A 25023-nucleotide genomic window follows, 5' to 3' on the forward strand; every position below is an offset into this window, starting at 1 on the left:
ATTTCAAGTATTTTTGTGCTTTTACTTTTTTTCACTATTTTCCAATCCGATTGTTAAAACATATTGTTCTACTCACTAGTGAATATCTGTTCTCGGCAAATGATTGCTCGAAATTAAGTGTTGATGATAATTTTCTGAATTTCCTATTGTGACGTATGACAAAAGGCGACAATGTCTGTTACATAAAAAAACACAAACCTTTCTGCCAATTTTTTAAACGGAAGGATAAAAAATCATTAGGGAAACAGATTTTACCAATATACGGATACATTTTAAGAGTTTAAAATACTTGGCAAGCTCGTACTTTTAATATTGAAACACTACTTTTCCGGTTAGAGAAAAGTCGCATCACGCTTGTAGCAGTGGTGGAATCTATAATATGTCTCGTATCCATAAAATTTACAGAGTATTCTATTTTATGCGATATTTATGCAAATGGCATAAAAATAAAGACAGTGTGTTCTGCCGAAATGGGAATTTACATATATCCGTTATGTATTTCAACTTGGGACATATTACTCCTACAGCTATCGCCGACATACACAATGTATGAACTAAATTTTCTTCCTGGATATTAATTAACTGTAATTAAAAATATTATACCATTCAGCCAGATAGGATGTATAGTTCCACAGTGCAATAATCCTGGTGGAGACGTTGGAATTTGGTCTCCATTATCATTGATCATTCTGTACCAGCCCATTTCTAAAGCATGATCACTTATTGGAACATCTAATGACAGATCAGTGATGTAATCTATGGATCTTTTGTTTGAAACCTGCAGGCTGTTATAACTACCACACATTCCTAAAATATGATTTAAATGAATCAATATGTTCATGCCATATAATAGGCATTTTTTTCGTTTATTTTTGCCACTGGAGCCTCAGATTTGCTAAATTTGTCTGATATTTCTTTGAATATGGAATTTGTAGTACATTTATATGATAGAAATCATTAATGTTAGTTTTATTGAGTTTTTTTTTTGTATTTCTAGCTTGAAGGCTATTGCCTCGACCACACAAAAAAAATAATTATCATTTTGTAAAACTAGAGGTTCTTAAAACATATTAAACAAAGGACACAGATAGATTCATGACAAAATTGTGTTTTGGTGATGGTGATATGTTTAATTTGTAGATCTTACTTTACTGAACATTCTTGATACTTACAATTTTCTCTATCTGTAATGAACTTGGCCCTTTAGTTACAGAGGAAAATATTTTGTAAAAACTTACCAAAATTTACCAAATTGATGAAAATTGTTAAAAATTGACTATAAAGGCAATAACTCATTAAGGGGTCAACTGACCATTTTGGTGATATTAACCTATTTGTTGATCTTACTTTGCTGAACATTATTGCTGTTTACAGTTTATCTCTATCTATAATAGTATTCAAGATAATAACCAAAAAGACAGAATTTCCTCAAACAACCAGTTGTTCAATTTATCTGAAAATTGCAGGGCAGATATATATTGACTTGATAAACAATTGAACCCCTTTTAAGATTTTCTGTAAATGCTTTGGTTTCAGAGTTATAAGTCAAAATCTACATTTTACCCCTATGTTTTATTTTTGGCCATGGCGGCCATCTTGGTTAGTTGGCTGGGTCACCGCACACATTTTAAACTAAATACCCTAATAATGATTGTGGCTAAATGTGGTTTAATTTGGCCCAGTAGTTTCAGAGGAGAAGATTTTTGTAAAAGATTATACAAATTTACAATAAATTCGTAAAAATTACTATAAAGGGCAATAACTCCTTAAGGGGTCATCTGAACATTTTGATCATGTTGACATGTTTGTAGATCTTACTTTGCTAAACATTATTGATGTTTATAGTTTAACTCTATCTATAATAATATTCAAGATAATAACCCAAAACGGCAAAATTTCCTTAAAATTACCAATTCAGGGGCAGCAACCCAACAACCGGTTGTCCGATTCATCTGAAAATTTCAGGGCAGATAGATCTTGACTTAACAAACAGTTTTACCCATTTCAGATTTGCTCTAAATGCTTTGGTTTCGGAGTTATCAGCCAAAATATACATTTTACCCCTTTTGATTTATTTTTAGCCATTGGGGACATGTTTGTTGGCTTGGCGGGTCACCGGACACAATTTTCAACTAGATACCCTAATGATGATTGTGGCCAAGTATGGTTAAATTTGGCCCAGTAGTTTCAGAGGAGTAGATTTTTGTTAAAGTTAACGACGACGGACGACGGAACGACGGACGGCAAGTGATGACAAAAGCTCACTTGGCCCCCTGGGTTATCGACAGGACAAAAACACCCAAGCAAAAAATATAAATCTATAGGTTTCTATGACTGAGCGCGAACAGAAACAATAAGAACTTCTAAACAATTTAAATTACCAATATGCATATAAATAAAGGCAACAGTAGTATACCGCTGTTCAGAATTCATAAATCGATTCAAAAAAACAAATCCGGGTTCCAGACTAAAACTGAGGGAAACACATCAAATATAAGAAGAGAACTACGACACAACTGAAACACAACATTAAAATGTAAGAAACACAGAAACGAACTATAATATTACAATGGCCATTTTCCTGACTTGGTACGGGACATTTAAAAAAATATATGATGGGTTGACCTGGTTTACTGGCATGACAAATCTCCCGATTTTATGGCAATGTTAAATATAACATTAAAATGACAACATTATATGATAGGACTATAATACAAATGAATTGGAAAACATATAGGACAGAGAAACAAACGAATAATAGCCATTAAAAGGTACCAGGTTTAAAATTCAATACGCCAGACGCACGTTTCGTCCACACAAGACTAACCAGTGACGCTCTGATGAAAAAAGTTCGAAAGCTAAAACAAGTACAAAGTTGAAGAGCATTGAGGACCAAAAGCTCCAAAAACGTTCTGCCCAATGCAGCTAGGGTTTTCTGTCCGGGATAGGAACAACCTTATTATTTAGAATAACTTTTGTAAACAGTAAATCAGTATAAAATTACTATGTAATAGATATAAATGATAAAACTGGTGATTAACTAAAGAATAAAAACGGATAGATAAAACAACCTAAACCAGCACATAAAAATTCACAGCCGCGTTAGACAAATCGATAAACGCACAAAGTGACGTCACATTTGAATTTCAAAAATTTTCCCAAAGATAGGATAAAATTAGGATAGAATTCAAAATTAGGTTTGTAATGCTGATATAACATTTATTAATAACAATGGAAATTACAATTCTAATTAATATCTATTATCTAGCTATGTGGGTGTTTCTTCTAAATCAAAGTTAACTTGAAACCATATACATCGTATAAATTTAGTTGAACCAAACTGAAATATAATAAATGAACTGGATGATTAGTTATCTTGATCATAACACACGAATTCGACAGAAAAAAATAAGATTTACAACTACAGACGACAAAATCCGATGAGAATAACAAATAAAACATCAAAACTAAATACATGAATTACGGATAGAAAAGTACCGTGACACGTCTTAGCAAATTCACACTCAGCAAAACAGTCACAATTGGTAATCATTCACGTTTGGTAATTAAAAGATCAGACGACGTAAAGACAAACCACAAACTAACACGCGAGGTAAAAATGTCCTTAGTTAGTTTAGACAAAGACACATCGTATGAATCAACCAATTGGTGATGGTGTCCGTAAAATTTACGGAGTTTCATTTTTAATCTGTCCTCCTCATAACTTTGTTGGAGCAGTTTCTGTGTTAGGAGCACACCCCTGTATTTGAAGTCCGTATAGTGTGAACATACACGCGCATATCGTATTAATTGAGATATGTTTACACCATACGAAGGTGTAGAGGGTACTGCTGAGAAATGGGAAATTGATAATTGGGAAGTTAAAATCGTCCCGTTTATCACAGATTTTCGTGTGAAGTCGTCCATCTGTGCACATATTGAGGAAAAGATCAAGGTATGAAGCAGTATTACGAATCTATTTTGCATTCAGGACTTTAAGAAAACACTGCGTACTGTAAACTGTGAATTTATACTAAATCATCATATTTAAGGCCCTGGAATTTAGTCAATCTACACGAAGACAATAACAATCAAAACCAAGGAGTAAACAAAGACTCATAACACCAAAAGACATTTACATCAACAGTTACAAATAATAAATAAGAAACAACACGAACTCCACTAAAAACCGGGAGTGAAATAAGGTGATCCGGACGGGTAAGCAAAGAAATATTTATAAAACCTTATATTTGAGTTATTTTCAATAAACTGAAGGGTAAGCAAAGAAATATTTATAAAACCTTATTATTTTATATAAAAAAGATTTGGTGAAATTCTACATGTTTTCTTTCCCCCCCAATATAGGTTGCACTTCTGTAATTATAGACGATGTAAATTCCCATGTTATGCACTCCCTCTACATCTAAAGCATTGCTACTTTTACTATGAAGTTTCGTAAAAAATTGTATCATTGAAAGCAAAGTTGATATGCACTACTTTTTTCTGTATTTACAAAGTTCAATTTTCAACCAACCCTAATTGTCAATTTCTAGATGTAAGTCAAGTTCAATATATGTGACCATTTAGCAAGTATGTTTTTTTTAACTATATGCAATTTAACTTTAAACTCATAGAAAAAAAGAAGATTACACCAATTGCTACTCACCGTCCTGCAAAATAACTATGTCTCGTACATAAGAAGCAGACGTATATAGAAGAAGTTTATTAGTTCCATCTTTGTTTATTTTATATATTTCTTTATCTTTCCATTGAGAGTAATAAATAAAATCATTATAAATATCTATTCCAAGTGGAGACTGAGCATCAACTATAGTTTTGATATTATTTCCATCGAAGGTGGCAGATTTTATTTGATGTAATCCAATATCTGTCCAAAATAACGTTTCCGTTTTAACATCTGCAACGAAAATATAAATATGACAGTATTATTGTTACGTATATTAGAGAAGTCATGCCAAACATGTACAATAACGTTAATTCAACCGATGAACCCCGATCCCCATCATCCTCATCATGGATGGCGGTTTTTAATAAGTTTATTAGACATTGAATAGATTAAACGTAAAAAAGGGGACAAGGTTCACTTTAGGCCAAATATGGCCTTGAATTTTAACTTTATCATAAAATTTCACATTTGCTTTAATTCGGTTGGCAGCCAAAGTGAATTATAGGGAAAACTGTTAACAACTGTTAAAAATTTGAACAAAACTGACTTTAGTATGACGTCCATTATCACTGAACTAGATAACATATTTGTTAAGGGGCCAGCTGATGGACGCATCCGGGTGCGGGAGTTGTTTGCTTCATTGAAGACCCGTTGGTGGACTTCGGTTGTTGTATGCTTTATGGTCGGGTTTTTGTCTCCTTGACACATTGCACATTTCCATTCTCAATTTTATTAACAACACAAATATTGCACACTTAAAGAGTCAATACTTTATCATTTTTAATGTGACGTACCGAAATGAAGTTTTTTTTGTGATAACAGTAATATCGCAACTATCTTTATTCTGTATTTTTAGGGTCAAATAAAAAATTTAGGGCCACTTTTAAGGCTGCGTGAATCCTCTCCTTTATCCATTATTAGTGCAAATAATCATGTGTGAAAATCGTATTTGAATTTGTATCTGCACCTTAATGGGTTTATAGACCCAACGGATTAAGCCGATTTCCCATGGTTTTTATCTCATAAGTTATAAAAAACTTATATATTATTACATACAAATAGAAATATGTTTCATTAAGAATTATTTCTAAACACGGAACAGTAGCAGTTATGTACAGAGTTACTATTTGTTTATAATGTAATCGTTTAATCTTTCTCGCATCATTTAGATTTCGACCCTAGAACAATTCTGACAGTTGTACATAAGAAAAGTTTCAAAGCAAATTATTCTGGTAGATCTTATGAGAGTTGAGAACGGTTCTCTACATATTCATTTCTTTACAAATGATTTGCGCAATAATACACCTGAAGATTGTATACAACTTTGTTCAGATTTAATTGATGTGATAAAGTCTCATTGTACCTTTGCTAAAATAACAATCTCCTTGCCATTTGCTTGTCTCAAAGATCAAACTCTTAATGATAAGATTATGAAATGTAATGTACTTTTACAGTATACATATCTAAACAGTTTAGATATCTTAATTTGTGACAATCCTAATTTAGGTAGTAGAGGAACTCCTGTTAAAAAGTTCCTAGCCAATGATGGCCTTCACTTGAATAAACAAGGTATGAATGTATTTGGATCAAACATAAAATATCAAGTAAGAAAGCAAATGGGCTTGGAAAAAGTCCAACCTCACAATCAACAAAAAAGGGGAAATAACTACCAAAAAGGAACAAACACCAAATAGGTACACAAGGTACTGATTTTGAAAACCAGAATTCCTGGCATGGTACAGGTTATATGAAATTTAACTCTAACAAAACAGAACAACATTCCCCATAACCCCCTTTTATGTATCCTATGTACACAGGTTTCAATTCTAGTATGTTTGGCTATATGCCAAGTGTGTCACAACAAACTGGTAGAAGATAAAAAACAACAACAAAAAAAAACCAAACTTATTACTCAGTGGTAACTACATGTAATATGTACTTATAAACCAACTTTATTTTTTCAAAGCTATTATTGCAAGTATTATTTGCTTATGATAATTATAAATAATATTTTTTTTTAGGTACATGTATGTGGCACAAGAATATTTTAATCCTCTATTATACATGTATACATATATTCTTATTTAAGTCAAGAGTCAATATTTGTGTTTGTTTAGCTTTTATTGGCCAAAGAGGCCTTCATTTATACATGTACAATATTATTATTATTATTTTTTTTTTTTTTTGAAATTATAATGTTTTATTTGAATTTTACATTTGTTAGAGATACACGAAGTACCGGTACCTTATCCCGGCCTCGTTAACGTTTGTATATAGCATTTCATTGATAAGTTAGTACTTGTTAGTGCACAATATATATATATAGTAATAATGACATGTATGTAACGGAATAGAAATATGATAATGTATTATGATGATATATACAATGATTTATTATAAATTCTAATTTATGAAATTAATTTAATTTTTGCTGCAACCAGATTATGGAATTTTTCATATTTGCCTTCTTTATTTATCAATATTTCGTGATATTGAAGAAATTCTTTTTTGAAAATTTCAAACATATTAATTTGTTTTGTTTTTTGTTCGGATATATAGTATCCTTTGTATACAGTAAAAAGAATAATTGTAATTAAATCATTAATACTGTAATAACTTGTATCGTTTATTTTGTATCCGTTCAAAAATGATTTAATTGATATGATATGATGTCCTATTTTAAGTTTATCAAGTAATAGTTTTATTTGATCCCAAAATGATTTCAGAAATTTGCATGTTAAAAAGTAGTGCTCATAATCTTCGATGACATCACAAATATTACATAGCGGAGTTTTAGTTATTTTCCAAGAGAAAAGTAATTGTTTGGTAGGTAAAATGTAGTGCAGAAATTTCCATGTTAACATTTTGAATTTATTATCTTGTATATAATAAAAGATATAATTTAGCATTTGTTGTCTTTTGTTTGTGTTGTTTTTTAAGATAAATATGTTGTCCCATGTACAATAATTATAAACTTTGCATACATGTATATTATAAACATGCATATATTGATCCTTTTGTACAATTTACAATAGACCAAATTTTTTGTATTTTTGTATACACATTTTGTAAACATGGTGAAACAGTACAGTATGTAACAAATGCAATCATACAAAATGTCTCAATAATTTAAAAAGCTTTCAGAAATTAATTTTCTGTTCCTGTATGAATGCTAATACTATAAAATCATTGGAGTCATTGAGTTATCTCTCCTTGATCATATTAATGTCATCTAATAACTTTTTTTACACTATTTACTGTACAATTTGTTACATTACTGTACAATAAATTTATATCTATGGGTATCTCAGTTTTTTCGTCTTTTTTTATGTCTGAATATTTTTTCCTTCTGTATAATGGTTATCAAAAACAGTTCACATATAAGCTGTTGGAATATTAATGGTTTTAAACTAAAAGGATACAACAAGTACAGTGATTCAGATTTTATTAGTGAATTCAACAAAAATGATATTTTTTGTTTACTTGAAACCTATTGCTCTCTTGAAGATGCATTGGAAATACCAGATTTTAAAGCTGTGCATCTTATTCGGCCCATGTCTGCACGCACAAGAAAACGCAAAACAAATGACTACATTCGGCTTAAACTTTGTAAGCAATTTTTTGGCTTACCTGAAGATTTATATCTATGTTTTTTATATAACCCCCCTGCAAATTCGACATATTCTCAATCTCTAACCTATGATATTCTGGAATATGTGGAAAATGATATAGTAAGTTATTCCAAACTGAGAAAGATTTTAATTGCTGGTGATGTAAATGCTAGAACAGGGTCCAAACAATTAGACTTTATTCAAAACGATATTTTAGATACTCATGTCCCATCTTTATTTGAAGAATATAACCCTGATTTTGATATACCAGTCCGTCATAGCCAAGATAGCATTTTATCCACAAGGGGCAAGACACTTAACGACTTGTGTGTGCAGACAGGGATCCGTATCTTAATTGGTAGAACCCCTGGTGATTATATAGGTCAGCTTACTTGCCACACCCCTATGGGTAGTAGTGTGGTAGACTATTTTTTATCCTCCGAAAGTCTTTTAAGTAATATACTATTTGTTAAGGTTCATGATTTTAAAGCCGACCTCTCTGATCACTGCCAGGTATCCACTATGTTAAAAATTAACTATATATTAAATGTAGTGCAAAAAGATGTTTACTCTATACCAAACCAATATATATGGGAAGAAAATTCTGCAGAGAAATTCCAAAATGCTCTAGTATCACCATTGATTCAAGAAAAAATTAAAACATTTAATAATACAAATTATACTGGTGACTCAAATATTATGATTCAAGATCTGAATAATATCCTTTATGAGGCATCTAATATTTCTATTTAGAAAAAGATTATAAAAAAGGTAAATAGTACTGCTAAAGTGAAGAATAGTCAACAGTCAAAATGGTTTGACCTACCCCTCATAAATATGAAAAAACAGTTATGCGATAAAGAAAAGCTTTTTAAAAAATGTAACAAAGATCCTTATATTAGATCCTCATTCTTTGCTTTACTGAAAAAATACAGAAAAGCAAGAAAAACTAAATATAGAGAATTCCGTGCTGATCTTATAGATCAACTTGATAATTTGCGTGAGAAAAACCCCAAAAGTTATTGGACTTTATTAGAATCCCTTAAAAATTTAGACAAAAAAACAGAAAAATCATCAAATATAACAAGCACGGAGTGGGCTGAATACTTTAAAGATCTTAACAAAAAACCAGTAACTCCTTCTCCTAATATAATAGAATTTTTACGTAATTTAGAAAATGCTAAAGTTTTTACTGAATTAGACATCCTTATCACAGATAAAGAAATTTCTGATGCAATTCATACTTTAAAGAATAAAAAATCATGTGGCCCAGACATTATTTCAAATGAAATGATAAAAAACAGTCAAAGTTTTCTAATTAAAAGTTTAAATCATGTTTTTAATAGAATACTTTCAACTGGAAACTATCTTCAGATATGGGCTAATGGTTTTATAACTGCCTTATTTAAAAATGGTTCAAAGGATGATCCATCAAATTATCGTGGACTAACTGTGACTACTTGTCTCAGTAAAGTTTTTACAAAAATTCTTACTAAAAGATTAGAAAAATTTTGTATTAAAAGAAATATCATTTGTCCTGAGCAAATTGGTTTCTGCAAAGGCAAGCGTACTTCAGATCATATGTTTGTCATGAAATGTCTTATTGATAAATATACTCAAACAGGTTTAAAACATTTGTATACCTGCTTTATTGATTTCAAAAAAGCCTTTGATAAAGTTTGGCATGAAGGCTTATTTTATAAATTAAGAAAACTTGGTGTTAGTGATCTATTTTATAATGTTGTTAAAGATATATATAGTAAAACTTATTGTCAGTGAAAATTGACCCTAATCATGTAACTGTATACAACATTTTTGTTAATGATATTCCAGAAATATTTGATGAGGATTGCTTTCCAGTTAAACTAAATAATACAAAACTTAATTGTCTGATGTATGCAGATGATCTAATTTTGCTTTCTGAAACTCCTAGGGGCTACAAGAATGTCTTGATAAACTACAGATCTATTGCAATAATTGGGGACTGGAAGTTAATATTACTAAAATCAGAATCATGATTTTTAGCAATTCTGGTAGACTTCTTTCTACTCAATTTCATTTAAATAATACCCCCCTAACGAACACAAAAAATTGTACCTACTTGGGTGTCAAATTTATTTAGTATAAATGGCAAATTTACAGATGCCCAACATGAAATGTATAATAAAGGGTTAAAGGCCTTATTTAAACTAAAAAAATGTTTCTCAGGTCATAAACCAAAAATAAAAACTCTCATTCATGTTTTTGACCATACAGTTAAATCCGTCTTAATGTATGGCAGTGAAATATGGAATGACATTAACTTTCACAAACTAAACACTCAAGGGGATAACTATTTCAAAAAAATATGTAGAGACCTGGCAGTAGAGAAGGCTCATTTAAGCTTTTGTAAATTTATACTTGGAGTAAGAAAAAAGCTACAAATATTGCAGTTATGGGTGAACTGGGCAGATATCCTCTATTTTTGGAGGTTTTGTTAAATATGTTTAAATATTATATACGTTAAAAAAAATCTGATGACTTATTATTAAAAGAGGCTTTCAACCTCTCAAAATCTCTACATGATGAGCAGAAAAAGAGCTGGTATACCAGTATTCAAACTTCATTTAAATACTTTAGCATCAATGAAAATTATGCACTTAATTTAAAGACGAAGTTAAAAAACTATTTATGCAAAAAGATGCAATCAAAATATTATTTAATATGGCAAACTGAGCTTAATAATGATTTCAGAGGCAATAAACTATATGGTAACAAGCTCAGAACTTATAGACTTTTTAAAAGCAGATTTGCTTAGAAAATTACCTTTTGCAGGAAAATTTTAGATATAGACATTATTTAACAAAATTCCGTATCAGCGCTCACGATTTAGAGATTGAGAGGGGAAGGTACAAAAATCTGACAGTGTCAGAACGTATCTGTAAATTGTGCGGTACTGAGGTTGAGGATGAAATTCATTTTTTTCTTCAGTGCCACAAACTTTCAAATATTCGTTTCAACTTTTTAAATGGAAGAAAACAACGGTTTAAAAATTTTAGTGGTTTAGATATTAAATCACAATTTATTTGGCTAATGTCCTCTGAAGATACTTTCATACTCCAGAAACCCGGAGAATTGTTGGAAAATTTATCCTCATATAGGAAAGTTTCCTTAAATGATATATAGATATAGAAATGCCCATTGACCCCCCTTATATTATTAAACACTGTGCTTGTTGTATTCTTTTAGTTGTCTTAATAAATATTTTTTTTTGTATAACATTGTGTCTTAATCATATTGAATCACTTGTAATTATTTGTATGTAATTAATGTTGATTGTTCTGCTCCTTGTGGGCGCTTTGATTAGCAATAAAATATAATTGAAATTGAATTTTTCTATACAAAGGAAATTGTTTTTAAATTTGTCATCAGGGCCTGTGACTAACTACTTTCTTAAAACACTATACCATTATTAGTCTTAATACTACAATACCTAGGGCTATATTGAGCGGATAATCAGCTGATGTTATAATAAGCTGCCTCATACTGCCATCTAACTTGCATTTTTCAATGTTTCCGGGTTCATTTGTGAAAAATATCCAACTGAAATGATAATCAATCGAATGCAAGATATATCATGTTTTATATCGAAACTTAAGTATTTGTAAAAAAGTCAGATTTACAGATTAGTCTCAATGAATCTACCCATTTAAAAAAAACACACAATCAAGGTTCTTTTCTTATTTCATGATACATAATAGACGCTCGTTAAAGCAATTTGGGAAATATTAAATGGTCTTTATACTTCTAATTAAAAAGTGAAACTACCTAATTTAGCGTAGTCTGTATAAGATTTGTGATAGATTAAAAAACCCCGATATCTTCTAGTATTGACTGTTTTAATAACTGAATATTAAAGTTCAGGAGATCAAGTATGATTGTCAACGAAATACGTATCTACCTTAATCCAAAAGACTTGGAGGCAAGCAACCATGTGTAACACTATGGGCTTCAACAATGAAGATAATAACAAAAACTTCACACAATATAAAAACAATTCAAAAGAGAAAAATAAGTTTATTGAAATTCGAATTTCATAGACCTTTGAAAAGTTACAACTACAAACTACAAAAACGAAACTTGGGTGAATTGCATAAACTCTAAAAGGAGCGAGACCCTGGTTGTTGTTGGAGTAAGCGTGACCTGCTATACACGCATTACCCAGAATCAGTCAGTCAATAGACAAAATAATAACTAACAAACTCCAAGGACAGTTCAAAACGGAAGTCCTTTATAAAATGGCTAAATGAAAAGCTCAAACACATAAAAAAAATAAAAACAAAAATGTAGGAAGTAGGTTCCATTGTACTATTGTATGTGGATAAAATGAGAACTTGTAAGAACCTTTATTTGTTTGAATTTGTTTAAAGTGGTTGGTATGTTTATGTCTTGTTCTACTGTCTGACTTAACGAGAAGATTTTTAGGGTAGATTGCTATGCGTTGATGATCTTATAGAATACCACTAGTCTAGTTTGTATACGTATCATCTCTAATGTAGGCCACTGTAAGTGATCAAGCATATTTGAGACCAAGCTGGTATTGTGATATATATTACATGTATATCGAGCAGCTCTTCGTTGGATCATCTCAATTTGGGTGATTTGGTTTTTGTTGTGAGGATCCCAGACGCAAGAGCTGTACTCAAGCTTATGTCTAACTAATGCTTGATTTCATGATTGAGAACAAATTTGTTTCGTTCGGAGGACGTGTTTTTCAACAGACTGTCGGCATTTGAATGGGAACAAACTGTGCCCCTCTACTTGCCGACTTGTTTCTTTATTATTATGAGGCTGACTTCATGCAGGAACTTCTTAGGAAGAAAGATAAGAAGTTAGATATGTCCTTTAACTCTACTTTCCGCTATATAGATGATGTTCTTTCACTAAATAATTCAAATATTGGTGACTATGTGGAACGCATCTATCCCATCGAGCTAGAGATAAACGATACTACAGGTATAGTTAAGTCGGCCTCTATCTTGACTTACATCTAGATATTGACAACGAGGGTCGGTTGAAAACAAAACTTTACGACAAAAGAGATGATTTCAGCTTTCTAATTGTGAACTTTTCATTTCTAAGTAGCAACATTCCAGCAGCACCTGCATACGGGGTATATATCTCCCAATTGACACGATATTCCTGTGCTTGCATTTCCTATCATGATTTTCTTGATAGAGAGTTGCTGCTCACAAGGGAGCTATTAAACCAAGAGTTCCAAATGGTGAAGTTGAAATCATCCCTTCGTAAATTTTACGGACGCCATCACGAGTTGGTTGACCGTTATGGAATAACCGTTTCACAAATGATATCGGATATGTTCCTTACGTCGTAATTATAATCCTCTTCCCTTTCATGAATGTGACCTACCGAATCAGACTATTTACCGGATTAGTTATCGCATAAGCAACACGACGGGTGCCATATGTGGAGCAGGATCTGCTTACCCTTCCGGAGCACCTGAGATCACCCCTAGATTTTTGGTGGGGTTCGTGTTGTTTATTCTTTAGTGTTCTATGTTGTGTCATGTGTACTATTGTTTGTTTGTTTGTCTTTTTCATTTTTAGCCATGGCGTTGTCAGTTTGTTTAAGATTTATGAGTTTGACTGTCCCTTTGGTATCTTGCGTCCCTCTTTTAATGACATGTATGCCCTTTCTTTAATTTGTTTGGATGAAACTTTAAGGTTACGTTTTAGACAATTAAGTTGTCGATTTGCATTAGCTGTTATATTATTTATGTGTTTATTCCAGTTGAGATCAGATTGGATGGTTATGGCTAAATATTTTGTAGCTGTTTCAGTTTGGAGAATGTGACCATGAAGGATGTAGTCATGATTGACTGGTTCATTTTTTTGTTGGTGTAATTCTAAGTATGGAGCATTTGTCTGGGTGAAATGACATTAACTAGTCTTTTTCCCATCGTGCTGCTGAATTTCAATACTGTTGTGGTTTGGATGCATCATCTATGTTTTTGATGTTTCTATAGATGATGCTGTCATCAGCAAATAACATTAAGGTCCTGTGTTGTAAATATTCTGGAAAATCATTTATGATACGTTTCCCTCAGTTTTAGTTTGTAACCCGGATTTGTTTTTCTCTATTGATTTATGATTTTGAACAGCGGTATACTACTGTTGCCTTTATTTATGTAAATGAGGAATAAGATTTTTTTAATTGGTTTAAAAAAATCATCAATCCATTCCAAGGTATTATTGTCTATGCCTTAGTATTTTAACTTGTAAAGTAACCTTTTGTGAGGCATTTTGTCAAAAGCTTTGGCAAAGTCCATTACAGCGACTTCAGTTTGTATGTTGTTATTGTTGTCTTTTGCAAGGTCCTGTATGAAAGATAGTTATTGTGTCTCACAAGAGCGTTTTGATCGAAAACCATGTTGTAAATCACATAAAATATTGTTTTTTCGAGATGTTCCATTTCTTGACTAGCTATAATATGCTCCATAATTATGCAAAGTATACAAGTTAGTGAAATTTGCCTGTAATTTAAGGCATTGTTTTTGTCACCTATTTTGAATGCAGGGCAGAAATTTGCATGTTTTCAGTCTGTAGGTATTTTATGAGTGTTAATTGACTTTTGAAAGATAAGTATGTTGATAGGACTAGGATGTTCTTTCATTTCCTTTAATACCTTTCCACATAGTTCATCAGGGCCTGTGGCTTTATTCGGATTGCTGTTATGAAGTAGTATATTGACGCCCTTTTCTGATATTTTAATTTCATTCATTTGTGGATGTGATGATAAGTTTGTGTTACTGGTATTGGAACTGCAGATGATTCAGTAGTGAAAGCTTTTTGAAATTGCTGGTTCAGGATGTTCGCCTTATCTTTGGTGTTTGTAATGAGCAACCCATCCTTTTTTAGTGCAGCTACAGCTGTATTATCATTTAGCATTCCCAATACGTGGCATTAATTCCAGTTTATTTTTTATGTTTGGTGCATTTGTTAAGATTAGATCGAGTTTTCTTTCACCTCTTGTTGGTTTGTCTACTATTTTCTAAAGAGAGTGGTCATTTATTATGTCAATAAAAATTTGGTGTTGTTTGTAATCTGGCTTTCCAGGAGGTACTGATGGTATTTGCCAGTCTATATGAACAATGTTGAAATCCCTTCTAAGATTATAGTAGCTTTTGTGTTCCCATTTGTACGGCTTAGTGATGTATTAAGTTCTTCAAGTGAAGAACCTGTGTCTGAAGGTGGTCTGTAGTAGCAACCAAGAATTAATTTTCTGGAGTTAGCAATATTCACTTCAGCCCATATATTCTCACAGTTTGTTTGTAGTTCTGAGATTTCATCATGATGTCTTTTGATATGGCAGTAAGGACACCACCATGACTTTGATTTTTTCATTTGGTCGACGATCTTTCCTGTATACATTGTAGTCTGATATTGGAAAGTAATCATAGGAGGGTGTTTCTTTATCTATCCAAGTTTCAGTTCGAAATATTATATTTGGTTTAACAGAGTTTCAGAACTCTTCTAGCTCGGGTTTTTCGATTTTTATTGATTGAAAATTTATGTTAGGTTCTCTAAGTGGTGTATGTTTGGGTGCTTTTCTACCTGGTTTATAACTTCTCTTTTTCGGAGATGAAGTTGCTTTTGGTTCTCCAGGGCTTACACATGAAAGTTCACTAAACTTGAGAATCGATTACTTGTTTCTATTGATGACATATTAAATAGAGGTGATGAGAAATTGGGCATTCCACATTGGATGAAATCCAAAGAAATGTTTGATGAGTCCATACAAGAGTACATGTCAGATTTGATTCCTTGACAATCTATATGATACCATACTTCACATGTATCACAACAAAGTGCGTTGTGTTTCCACGTGGCAGCTTTGTTACATGACCCGCAAGGCCATCTTTGTGAACGTGGACCTGGATTTAACTTTATTCGTTCATACTAAAACACATCAAAACCATTGCATATCAAATTTTCCTTTAAATGTTACACCAAAACACAGACTTTATCCATCAACAAAAAGACCCATCATTTATCATTTGATTTTGCCATTTGGTTAGGAATTTTCCATTTTTAATTTTCCTGGGAGTTCAGTATTTTGTGATTTCACTTTAAATATGTGATTCCGGTACTATTGATTATTAAATATTGATTATTGATATTTAAAATCACAACAATGTGTGAGCGAAACAAACAGACATTATAGGAAAAAAATCTCAAATATTGGGGAATAGCAGTCAACTGTGTAAAAATCTTAATTACTATAAAAACAAACAACTATGACTACAAAGAAAAAAACTCATTTAGACACTATATAGACAAAGTAAATCGTCAAATTAAAAGACAAGAATACAAAAAAAGACTATAGCAAAATACATCAAGGCGGAATGTATAAAAACCTAAAACACGCTTATAAGGAATATAACAAAAGAAAAAGGCTACCAACTGTGAGCAATAAATAACCATATTCAGTTATCAAATACATGTCCGCGATATTGATGATAACCCCGGAAGTTGATAAAATCCAGCTTGCCTCCTTATCTTATTTTGTCGAGAATGGTTCAAAAAAGGTTTCCATCAAATTTCAGGCATTTAACACAAAGTGCACACTTATTCACCTATCTTCTGAAATATGTCGATATCTATATTTGGCATTACACAAGGTCATTTTTATGTTTTGTTCATGACGTCTTAACACTAAATCCATTGCACGTCGGATGTGTACTGACAGATTAGTTTATTAATGTTTATTGAATAAGGACTGTCTGTCAGTCACTGTTATTACTCTCAGATCTGTACTAAGTGTATTTTTGTTGTTAATAATAGGCACGTATATCCTACCACATCCTTTCTGTGTTTTTGTTTTTCTTCGTATCGTTCTGATGAGTTTTTTATTCGATTTTTTATAGTTTGCTCTTATGATGTGCTGTTACACCACTGTTTAACCCCTGCATATTCTTTATGTGACTGTCAATAGTCTGTTGTTCAGTGGTTGTCGTTTGTCCTGTCTGTCATGTATGGTTTTTGTGACTTTTTGCGTTTGTTTTCTAAAATGAATTGTTTCATATTTGTCATGTCGGGTTCTTTAATACCAACTATATGGTATGGGTGTTTCACATTGTTGAAGGCCGTATGGTTGATTATGATTGCTTAAATTTACTTACTTTGAACTTTGGTTGAAATTTGTTTCATAACCAATCATACCACATCTAATTATTTTTATAGTGACACTGTTATAATTTTATCACATACCCAAAGGCATTTTGATTAAAACAAGGTTGATAATGAAATAACAGTCGAGCTAGAAATGGTGATACTTCCTGAGAACCTAAGTTAAATCCGTTTTCGGTTTGCAAGTGTCCTTTATCTTCGTATCTGTGGCCAGACTGCTGTTTGTTGATTGCCTGTATTTGTTTATATTTGACTATTTGTTTATGATCTACCCCTTAGGGATCATCCGTCGACTTTATAGAGTCACACAGCAGGAAAAAATGGGTTTAATATGGAAAGGTCCAGGTAATTAGGCAGACAAAAAGTCGGTATCTTCAGAAGTAATCTTTTACCAATTGTAAAGCTCTATATTAGTGATGAAATATAACATTGTTACCGTGCATTCCAAATCAAAATTATTAAAATAATTAAGTATATAATTACTGACAAACCTGTTAACTGTATCTAAGGAAATACCTCCAAGACTTCCAAAATTTTCATCTTTTAATAGAACTTCTAGATTTGAACCATTAAGTTCTGATCTTGATAGAGATTTGTCTACTGAATCAGACCAATATATTTTACTGTTTAAATTGTCAACAGCAATTCCAAAAGGATGCTTTGCAGAATTTATTACAGTTTCAACAGTGGAGTTGGTATGTTTTTCTTGGTAATTTATTCTGAAAGGAATATAATCATAACTAGTGATAGTCGACAGTGACAAATTGTATATCAAGAGAGCAGAAAATGAACACGTTCATATTTGTGTATACTGGCTTTTGATTTACCATAACATATTAACAGGATATTGCACTTCTAAATAAACATTAAAATACACAAGCAAATCATGTAAATAAAATAAGAAGATAAAACAAAAAAAAGGATGTTTTACTTTTTCAGTTGCGATATAAAATACGAAAAAGTATTTATGTTTCTTTTAAAAAAAAGTCATATTTTTTTCAGTTTTGGATTTAAGATTTGATTTATTCATTTGTTTAAAACCAAAATTTGTAAGTTTTTATGAAGGAGTGAAAGGTATCGTTTGTAGTATGATTACATTCTACAATGTAAAGCAGAGAAACTATTTGTAGTTGGTTTTAAATTTGCCAAAGTGCTGAGAAGAGTTAGCTTTTCACATCTCTTGGAGTTTGACGTCTTTCGTCCGTTTGTTTTTGCAAATATCTTCTCTGAATCTAAAGGACCAAGTTAAATTAAACTTTTCAACAACAATCATTGGGGTGTCTATTGTAAAGGTATTACAGATGACCCCGCTTGCCAACAAACATGGCATACATGGTTGAAAATTAATCATAGAGATAAAATTTTAACTATTTTCAAACCTTTTTTTAATTTTTGCTTAACTGACAGTTTTTAAATTTTTATTTATTTAATTATTCTAGATAATGGGCAAATAATTCTTTTCTTAAAGGTGTTAACTGAATATTTTGGCAATATTTGACGCATTTGTAGGTATGTTTTAGCTGAACATTCTGCTATTTACATTTTTAGCTCACCTGGCCCGAAGGGCCGAGTGAGCTTTTCTTATCACTTGGCGTCCGTCGTCCGTCGTCTTCGTTAACATTTTACATTTTGCACTTCTTCTAGAGAACCAATGAATGGAATGAAACCAAACATGACATGAATGTTCCTTATGAGGTGCTAATCAAGTGTTACTTTCTCGCCGATCCATCATCAAAGATGGCCGCCAGCGGGGAACTTAGTGTAACATTGGACCCTACGGGAAATGCATACAAATGACTTCTTTTAGATAATCACTAAATGGAATGAAACCAAACATGGCATGAATGTTCCTTATGAGGTGCTGACCAAGTGTTGTTACTTTGTAGCCGATCCATCATCCAAGATGACCGCCAGCAGGAGACCTAGTTTAACATAGGACCCTATGTAAAAATGGTACAAATGACTTCTTTTAGAGAACTATTGAATGGAATGAAACCAAACATGGCATGAATGTTCCTTATGAGGCGCTGACCAAGTGTTGTTACTTTGTAGCCGATCCATCATCCAAGATGGCCGCCAGCGGGGGACTTAATTTAACATAGAATCCTACAGGAAATGCATACAAATGACTTCTTTTAGAAAACCAATGAATGGAATGAAACTAAACATGACATGAATGTTCTTTATGAGGTGCTGACTAAGTTTTGTTACTTTGTATCCGATCCATCATCCAAGATGGCCGCCAGCGGGGGACTTAGTTTAACATTGGACACTATGGGAAATGCATACAAATGACTTCTTTTAGAGAACCAATGAATGGAATGAAACCAAACATGGCATGAATATTCCTTATGAGGTGCTGACCAAGTGTTGTTACTTTGTAGCCGATCCATCATCCAAGATGACCGTCAGCGGGGGACTTAGTTTAACATATGACCCTTTGTTAAATGCATACAAATGACTTTTTTTAGAAAACCAATGAAAGGAATGAAACCAAACATAGAATGATTATTCTTTATGAGGTGCTGACCAAGTGTTGTTACTTTGTAGCCGATCCATCATCCATGACTTAGTTTAACATAGGACACTATGGGAAATGCATACAAATGACTTCTTTTAGAGAACCAATGAAAGAAATGAAACCAAACATGGAATGATTATTCCTTATGAGGTGCTAACCAAGTGTTGTTACTTTGTAGCCGATCCATCATCCAAGATGGCCGCCAGCGGGGGACTTAATTTAACATAGAATCTTACGGGAAATGCATAGAAATGACTTCTTTTAGAAAACCAATGAATGGAATGAAACCAAACATGGCATGAATATTTCATATGAGGTGCTGATCAAGTGTTGTTACTTTGTAGCCAATCCATCATCCAAGATGACCGTCAGCGGGGGACTTAGTTTAACATAGGACCCTTTGTTAAATGCATACAAATAACTTCTATTAGAGAACCAATGAAAGGAATGAAACCAAACATGACATGAATGTTACTTATGAGGCGCTGACCAAGTGTTATTACTTTGTAGCCGATCCATCATCCAGGATGGCCGCCAGCGGGGGACTGAATTTAACATAGAATCCTACGGGAAATGCATACAAATGACTTCTTTTAGAAAACCAACGAATGGAATGAAACTAAACATGGCATGAATGTTCCTTATGAGGTGCTGACCAAGTTTTGCTACTTTCTATCCGATCCATCATCCAAGATGACCGTCAGCGGGGGACTTAGTTTAACATAGGGCACTATGGGAAATGCATTCAAATGACTTCTTTTAGAGAACCAATGAATGGAATGAAACCAAACATGGCATGAATATTCGTTATGAGGTGTTGACCAAGTGTTGTTACTTTGAATCCGATCCATCATCCAAGATGGCCGTCAGCGGGGGACTTAGTTTAACATAGGACACTATGGGAAATGCATACAAATGACTTCTTTTAGAGAACCAATGAATGGAATGAAACTAAACATGGCATGAATATTCCTTATGAGGTGCTGACCAAGTGTTGTTACTTTGTAGCCGATCCTTCATCTAAGATGGCCGTCAGCGGGGGACTTAGTTTAACATAGGACCCTTTGTTAAATGCATACAAATGACTTCTTTTAGAGAACCAATGAAAGGAATGAAACCAAACATGGAATGATTATTCCTTATGAGGTGCTGACCAAGTGTTGTTACTTTGTAGCCGATCCATCATCCAAGATGGGCGTCAGCGGGGGACTTAGTTTAACATAGGACCCTTTGGGAAAGGCATACAAATGACTTCTTTTAGAGAACTACTGAATCGAATGAAACCAAACATGGCATGAATATTCCTGATGAGGTGCTGACCAAGTGTTGTTACTTTGTAGCCGATCCATCATCCAAGATGGCCGCCAGTAGGGGACTTAGTTTAACATAGGACCCTATTGGAAATACATTCAAATTTCTTCTTTAAGAGAACAACTGAATGGAATGAAACCCTGTATAGCATAAATGTTCCTTATGAGGTGCTGACCAATTTTTGTAATTTTGTAGCCAAAATTTATCTCTTTTTTTATTTGATTTCAAAAACCCAAGTAGAGTCAGGTGAGCGATACAGGCTCTTGAGAGCCTCTAGTTCTCTATCTTATTTGTGGATTCTTATAAATTCTATAGAACTTTTGGACTATTTTAAATCTCGGTCTATTTCTGAAATTAATTCTTACATACTTTTGATTTTTTTATCCTGTTTGCTAACATTGCCCATGTGAAAAGTGTTGGTATAAACATTGACCGACAAAAATATGTTACGTATAAAATTTTCTGACGTCAGACACGCGAAGCAATGAATGTGTTTGTAGATAGATGTTTTGTGTTGTGTAAAATTGTTCCTTTTAAAATTGTTACACGATGATGACTGCTGTATCCATATTTTTCACTATTTTATTTATAATGTCATTTTAGTTCACGCATCATTGTAAATATAACGAAAGTTGATGAGACTGTCAATAAAGTGAGAGGTTTAGCGCTATAAAACCAGGTTTAATCCACAATTTTCTATATTAATCAGGAATGTGACAGTTCTTGTTTATTCGTTTTTGATGTGTTTTGTCATTTGATTTTGCCATGTGATTAGGGACTTTCCGATTGGATTTTCCTCTGAATACAGTATTTTTGTAATTTTACTTTTTATATCGTATGCAGAAAATTATTTATCACTTACATTCAATTACATTAACTCTTGTCGAAAATGGAATAGAGCAATTGTTCACAAATGACTCGTTTACGCATACTAAACTTCTGAACTATTTCTTAACATTGTGTTTGTCTATGTTCATAGATGTGTTCTAACATTTGTGTTTTCATCGGTTATATACCTACCTTGAGATAGTATTGGCTGTAGTATCAGTCCAATAAATGAAGCCGCTTGCTTTATGGTAATCGATCATATAGGCCCATGGCAAGTTATCAGCAAGCATGATAATGTCATCTTCGTTGTTCAAATCAACAATATGAACTTCTTTAACTTTGGCAACAGCCATTATAGGTTCTACAAGTAATGATATTTGTTACAAATTTGAAGCACGCAGAAGAAAAAAACTAGATTAATCCATTTTATTTTCCTCTACACCTAATGCAAAAGTATGATAAAGTGTGATAAATAAAGGTGATAAAAAAGGTCAATATAGGTGATTTTAATATAATGTGATTCCTCCTAAATATGAAGGTAAATCCTGAAATTTCTGGATGGAACTTACACGTTGTATCGGGTGAATTTCGAGATATATTTCAATTTTAAATCATAGACAGATATTACACCGACAGATAAAAGATTGATCGTTTTTAATGTGCATGCCTGGCCCCCTTCCCGGGCGATAGTTTGAAAAATCTAGAAAAATGGGCAATAATTTCTTCAAAAAGAGAAGTTGAGTGTACCTTTTTACATTTGATGGTGCTATGTGAATAAATTTATCACATATTAAGAGCAAAATTGGCAGGTCGCAATCCATACAATGGCTATCATTTTTACGATTGCTAAAAAATAACTGGCGTAATGGGAAGATTATTTTGATGAAGTAAAATTCTGACTGTGTTGCACAAATCTATTCACATAAGACATTTTTTCCATTGCTGTAATATACCGAAATAGACATAATACACCAGGATGTTGTGATGTCTCCAATTATTTTAAAGTATAGGTAGAAATATTTCAAGTACGGTAAAATTCAAGATCATTTAAAAAACTATATACATATTATAATATACATAATGGTGATTTTGTCATAATTATATATTCATGTATTACCTAACATTAAATTTATTTATGATAAAATAAAATACAAAAAAGGGGAATATGTGGTATTTTTTTTCAAAAGCATCATATATTAAACTTCATGTAAAGTCGAAGGTGAAGTTGCATTCATACTTTATTTATTGTCATAATTTACAATAAATAAAGGTAATAGTAGTGTATTTAATAGAAACAATACGGGTCACAAACCAAAACTGAGGGAAACACATCAAATATATGAAGAAAGAACTGAACAACATACATTCTGAATTGCTACAAAAAACAAACACCGAAATACGTAGAAACGGAAGTTAGGTTAGTCATAAAACCAGGTTCAACCCCCCCCCCCCTTTTCATAACATGTCCTGCCCCAAGTGTAGAATATAGCAGTTGTTGTATAGGTTACCAAACTTCCCGCTTATATGGCAATGTTAAAAGTACCATTTATTGACAGCATTACGTGACAGGAATATCGTTCAAATTAATGCAAGAACACTGAGGACAGAGAAATGCATAACCAATAGTATAATAGTACATTTCAACCCATAGAATAACAACGAACACCTAAAGATAAAATTGAGAATGGAAATAGAGAATGTGTCAAAAAGACAACAACCCGATCAAGGAGCAGAAAGCAGCCGAAGTCTTTCAATGGGTCTTCAATACATGCACTAGAGCCGAGCTTTAAGTAAGCCCCTGAACAAAATGTGTACTAGTTCAATAAAAATGGACGTGACGCTTAACTCCAAAACATATGAATGTACGAAATTAAAAAAAAAAACACATACAAGGCTAACAAACACCAGTTGCTTGTGACTTTTGAAAAGCCCCAAAATGCGGCGGGGTTTAATGTGTTTTGTGAGATCTCAACCCTCCTCATAACCTCTAGCCAATGTAAAGATAAACTAACACACACACCAATACGCACAGTAGAACTCTATTCCAATAGAAACCCTGCGTCACACGAATGTATTAATGCCACAAAAAGTGATGGAAATGTATAAAACAAAATTGAATTAAGTTTGTAATGGTGTTTTTTGATATATTTTCTAACCCTTACAATAATATTATATAGAATTGTGTTAGAAATTGTGTAAATATATGTATTATATATCTTTATCGATTTTTCATCTAAATTAAACTGTTTAAAATCATAAAATCTTAGTTTTTTCAAACATTTTCCTATTGACCGTCTGTTTGAACATGATTTTAAATATGGTATTTTAGCTGTAGGTTCAAAAATAATTATTTCAATTACAAAAAGAAAACTTTTTCCTACCGTTTGAAAACACAGTTGTTAAACGAAATAGCAAAATGATCGTAGGATAAAGCCAATTGACACAACCAACATTTTCCATCTCTACACCATGTCAAAATGGGTAACAAGGAAGTTCTATTGTAACTAGACACTTTTAAATGAAAATTTGGAAATTTTCAGTACGATGACAATTAAAGTACCAATATAGATCAAAAGAATTTAATGAATTGTATACATACATGTTATTAACATAAACTTGTGTCTTAAACCTATACATTTTTTAAATAAATATATTCAACATCTACAAACACAATAATGCAATATGTGTTCTTAGAACAATTAACAATTGATTACAGATTAAATAATCAGTAATAAAAATCATTCCATTTAACTTCTTTACAATTAGAAACAACAACAAAATGACTTGCAAAATTATGCTGTAAAATTATCAAATTAAAAAAAATAAATAGACAAAATTAAAACACAAAAGAATGCGTTATACTGCCAAATACTGGTG

At 32.3% G+C, this 25023-nt stretch overlaps 1 protein-coding gene across 1 annotated transcript in view; it reads right to left on the minus strand.

Annotated features, from left to right (window-relative positions):
• The window catches only part of LOC139522907 (von Willebrand factor D and EGF domain-containing protein-like), a 50055-nt gene extending 25399 nt beyond the window's left edge, over positions 1–24656 (minus strand). Inside the window, exons 1-6 of the mRNA XM_071316538.1 lie at positions 24528–24656; positions 22339–22507; positions 17978–18205; positions 11771–11880; positions 4667–4918; positions 604–807 (exon numbers count right to left, since the gene is read on the minus strand). Of these exons, the coding sequence (XP_071172639.1) occupies positions 604–807; positions 4667–4918; positions 11771–11880; positions 17978–18205; positions 22339–22507; positions 24528–24606 (1042 nt within the window). The 5' untranslated portion in view covers positions 24607–24656. The remainder of the gene's footprint in view (positions 1–603; positions 808–4666; positions 4919–11770; positions 11881–17977; positions 18206–22338; positions 22508–24527) is intronic.
• Positions 24657–25023: the final 367 nt, after the last annotated feature.

Source organism: Mytilus edulis, chromosome 1 (assembly GCF_963676685.1).
Source record: "Mytilus edulis chromosome 1, xbMytEdul2.2, whole genome shotgun sequence".
NCBI classification, from domain to species: Eukaryota; Metazoa; Mollusca; class Bivalvia; order Mytilida; family Mytilidae; genus Mytilus; species Mytilus edulis.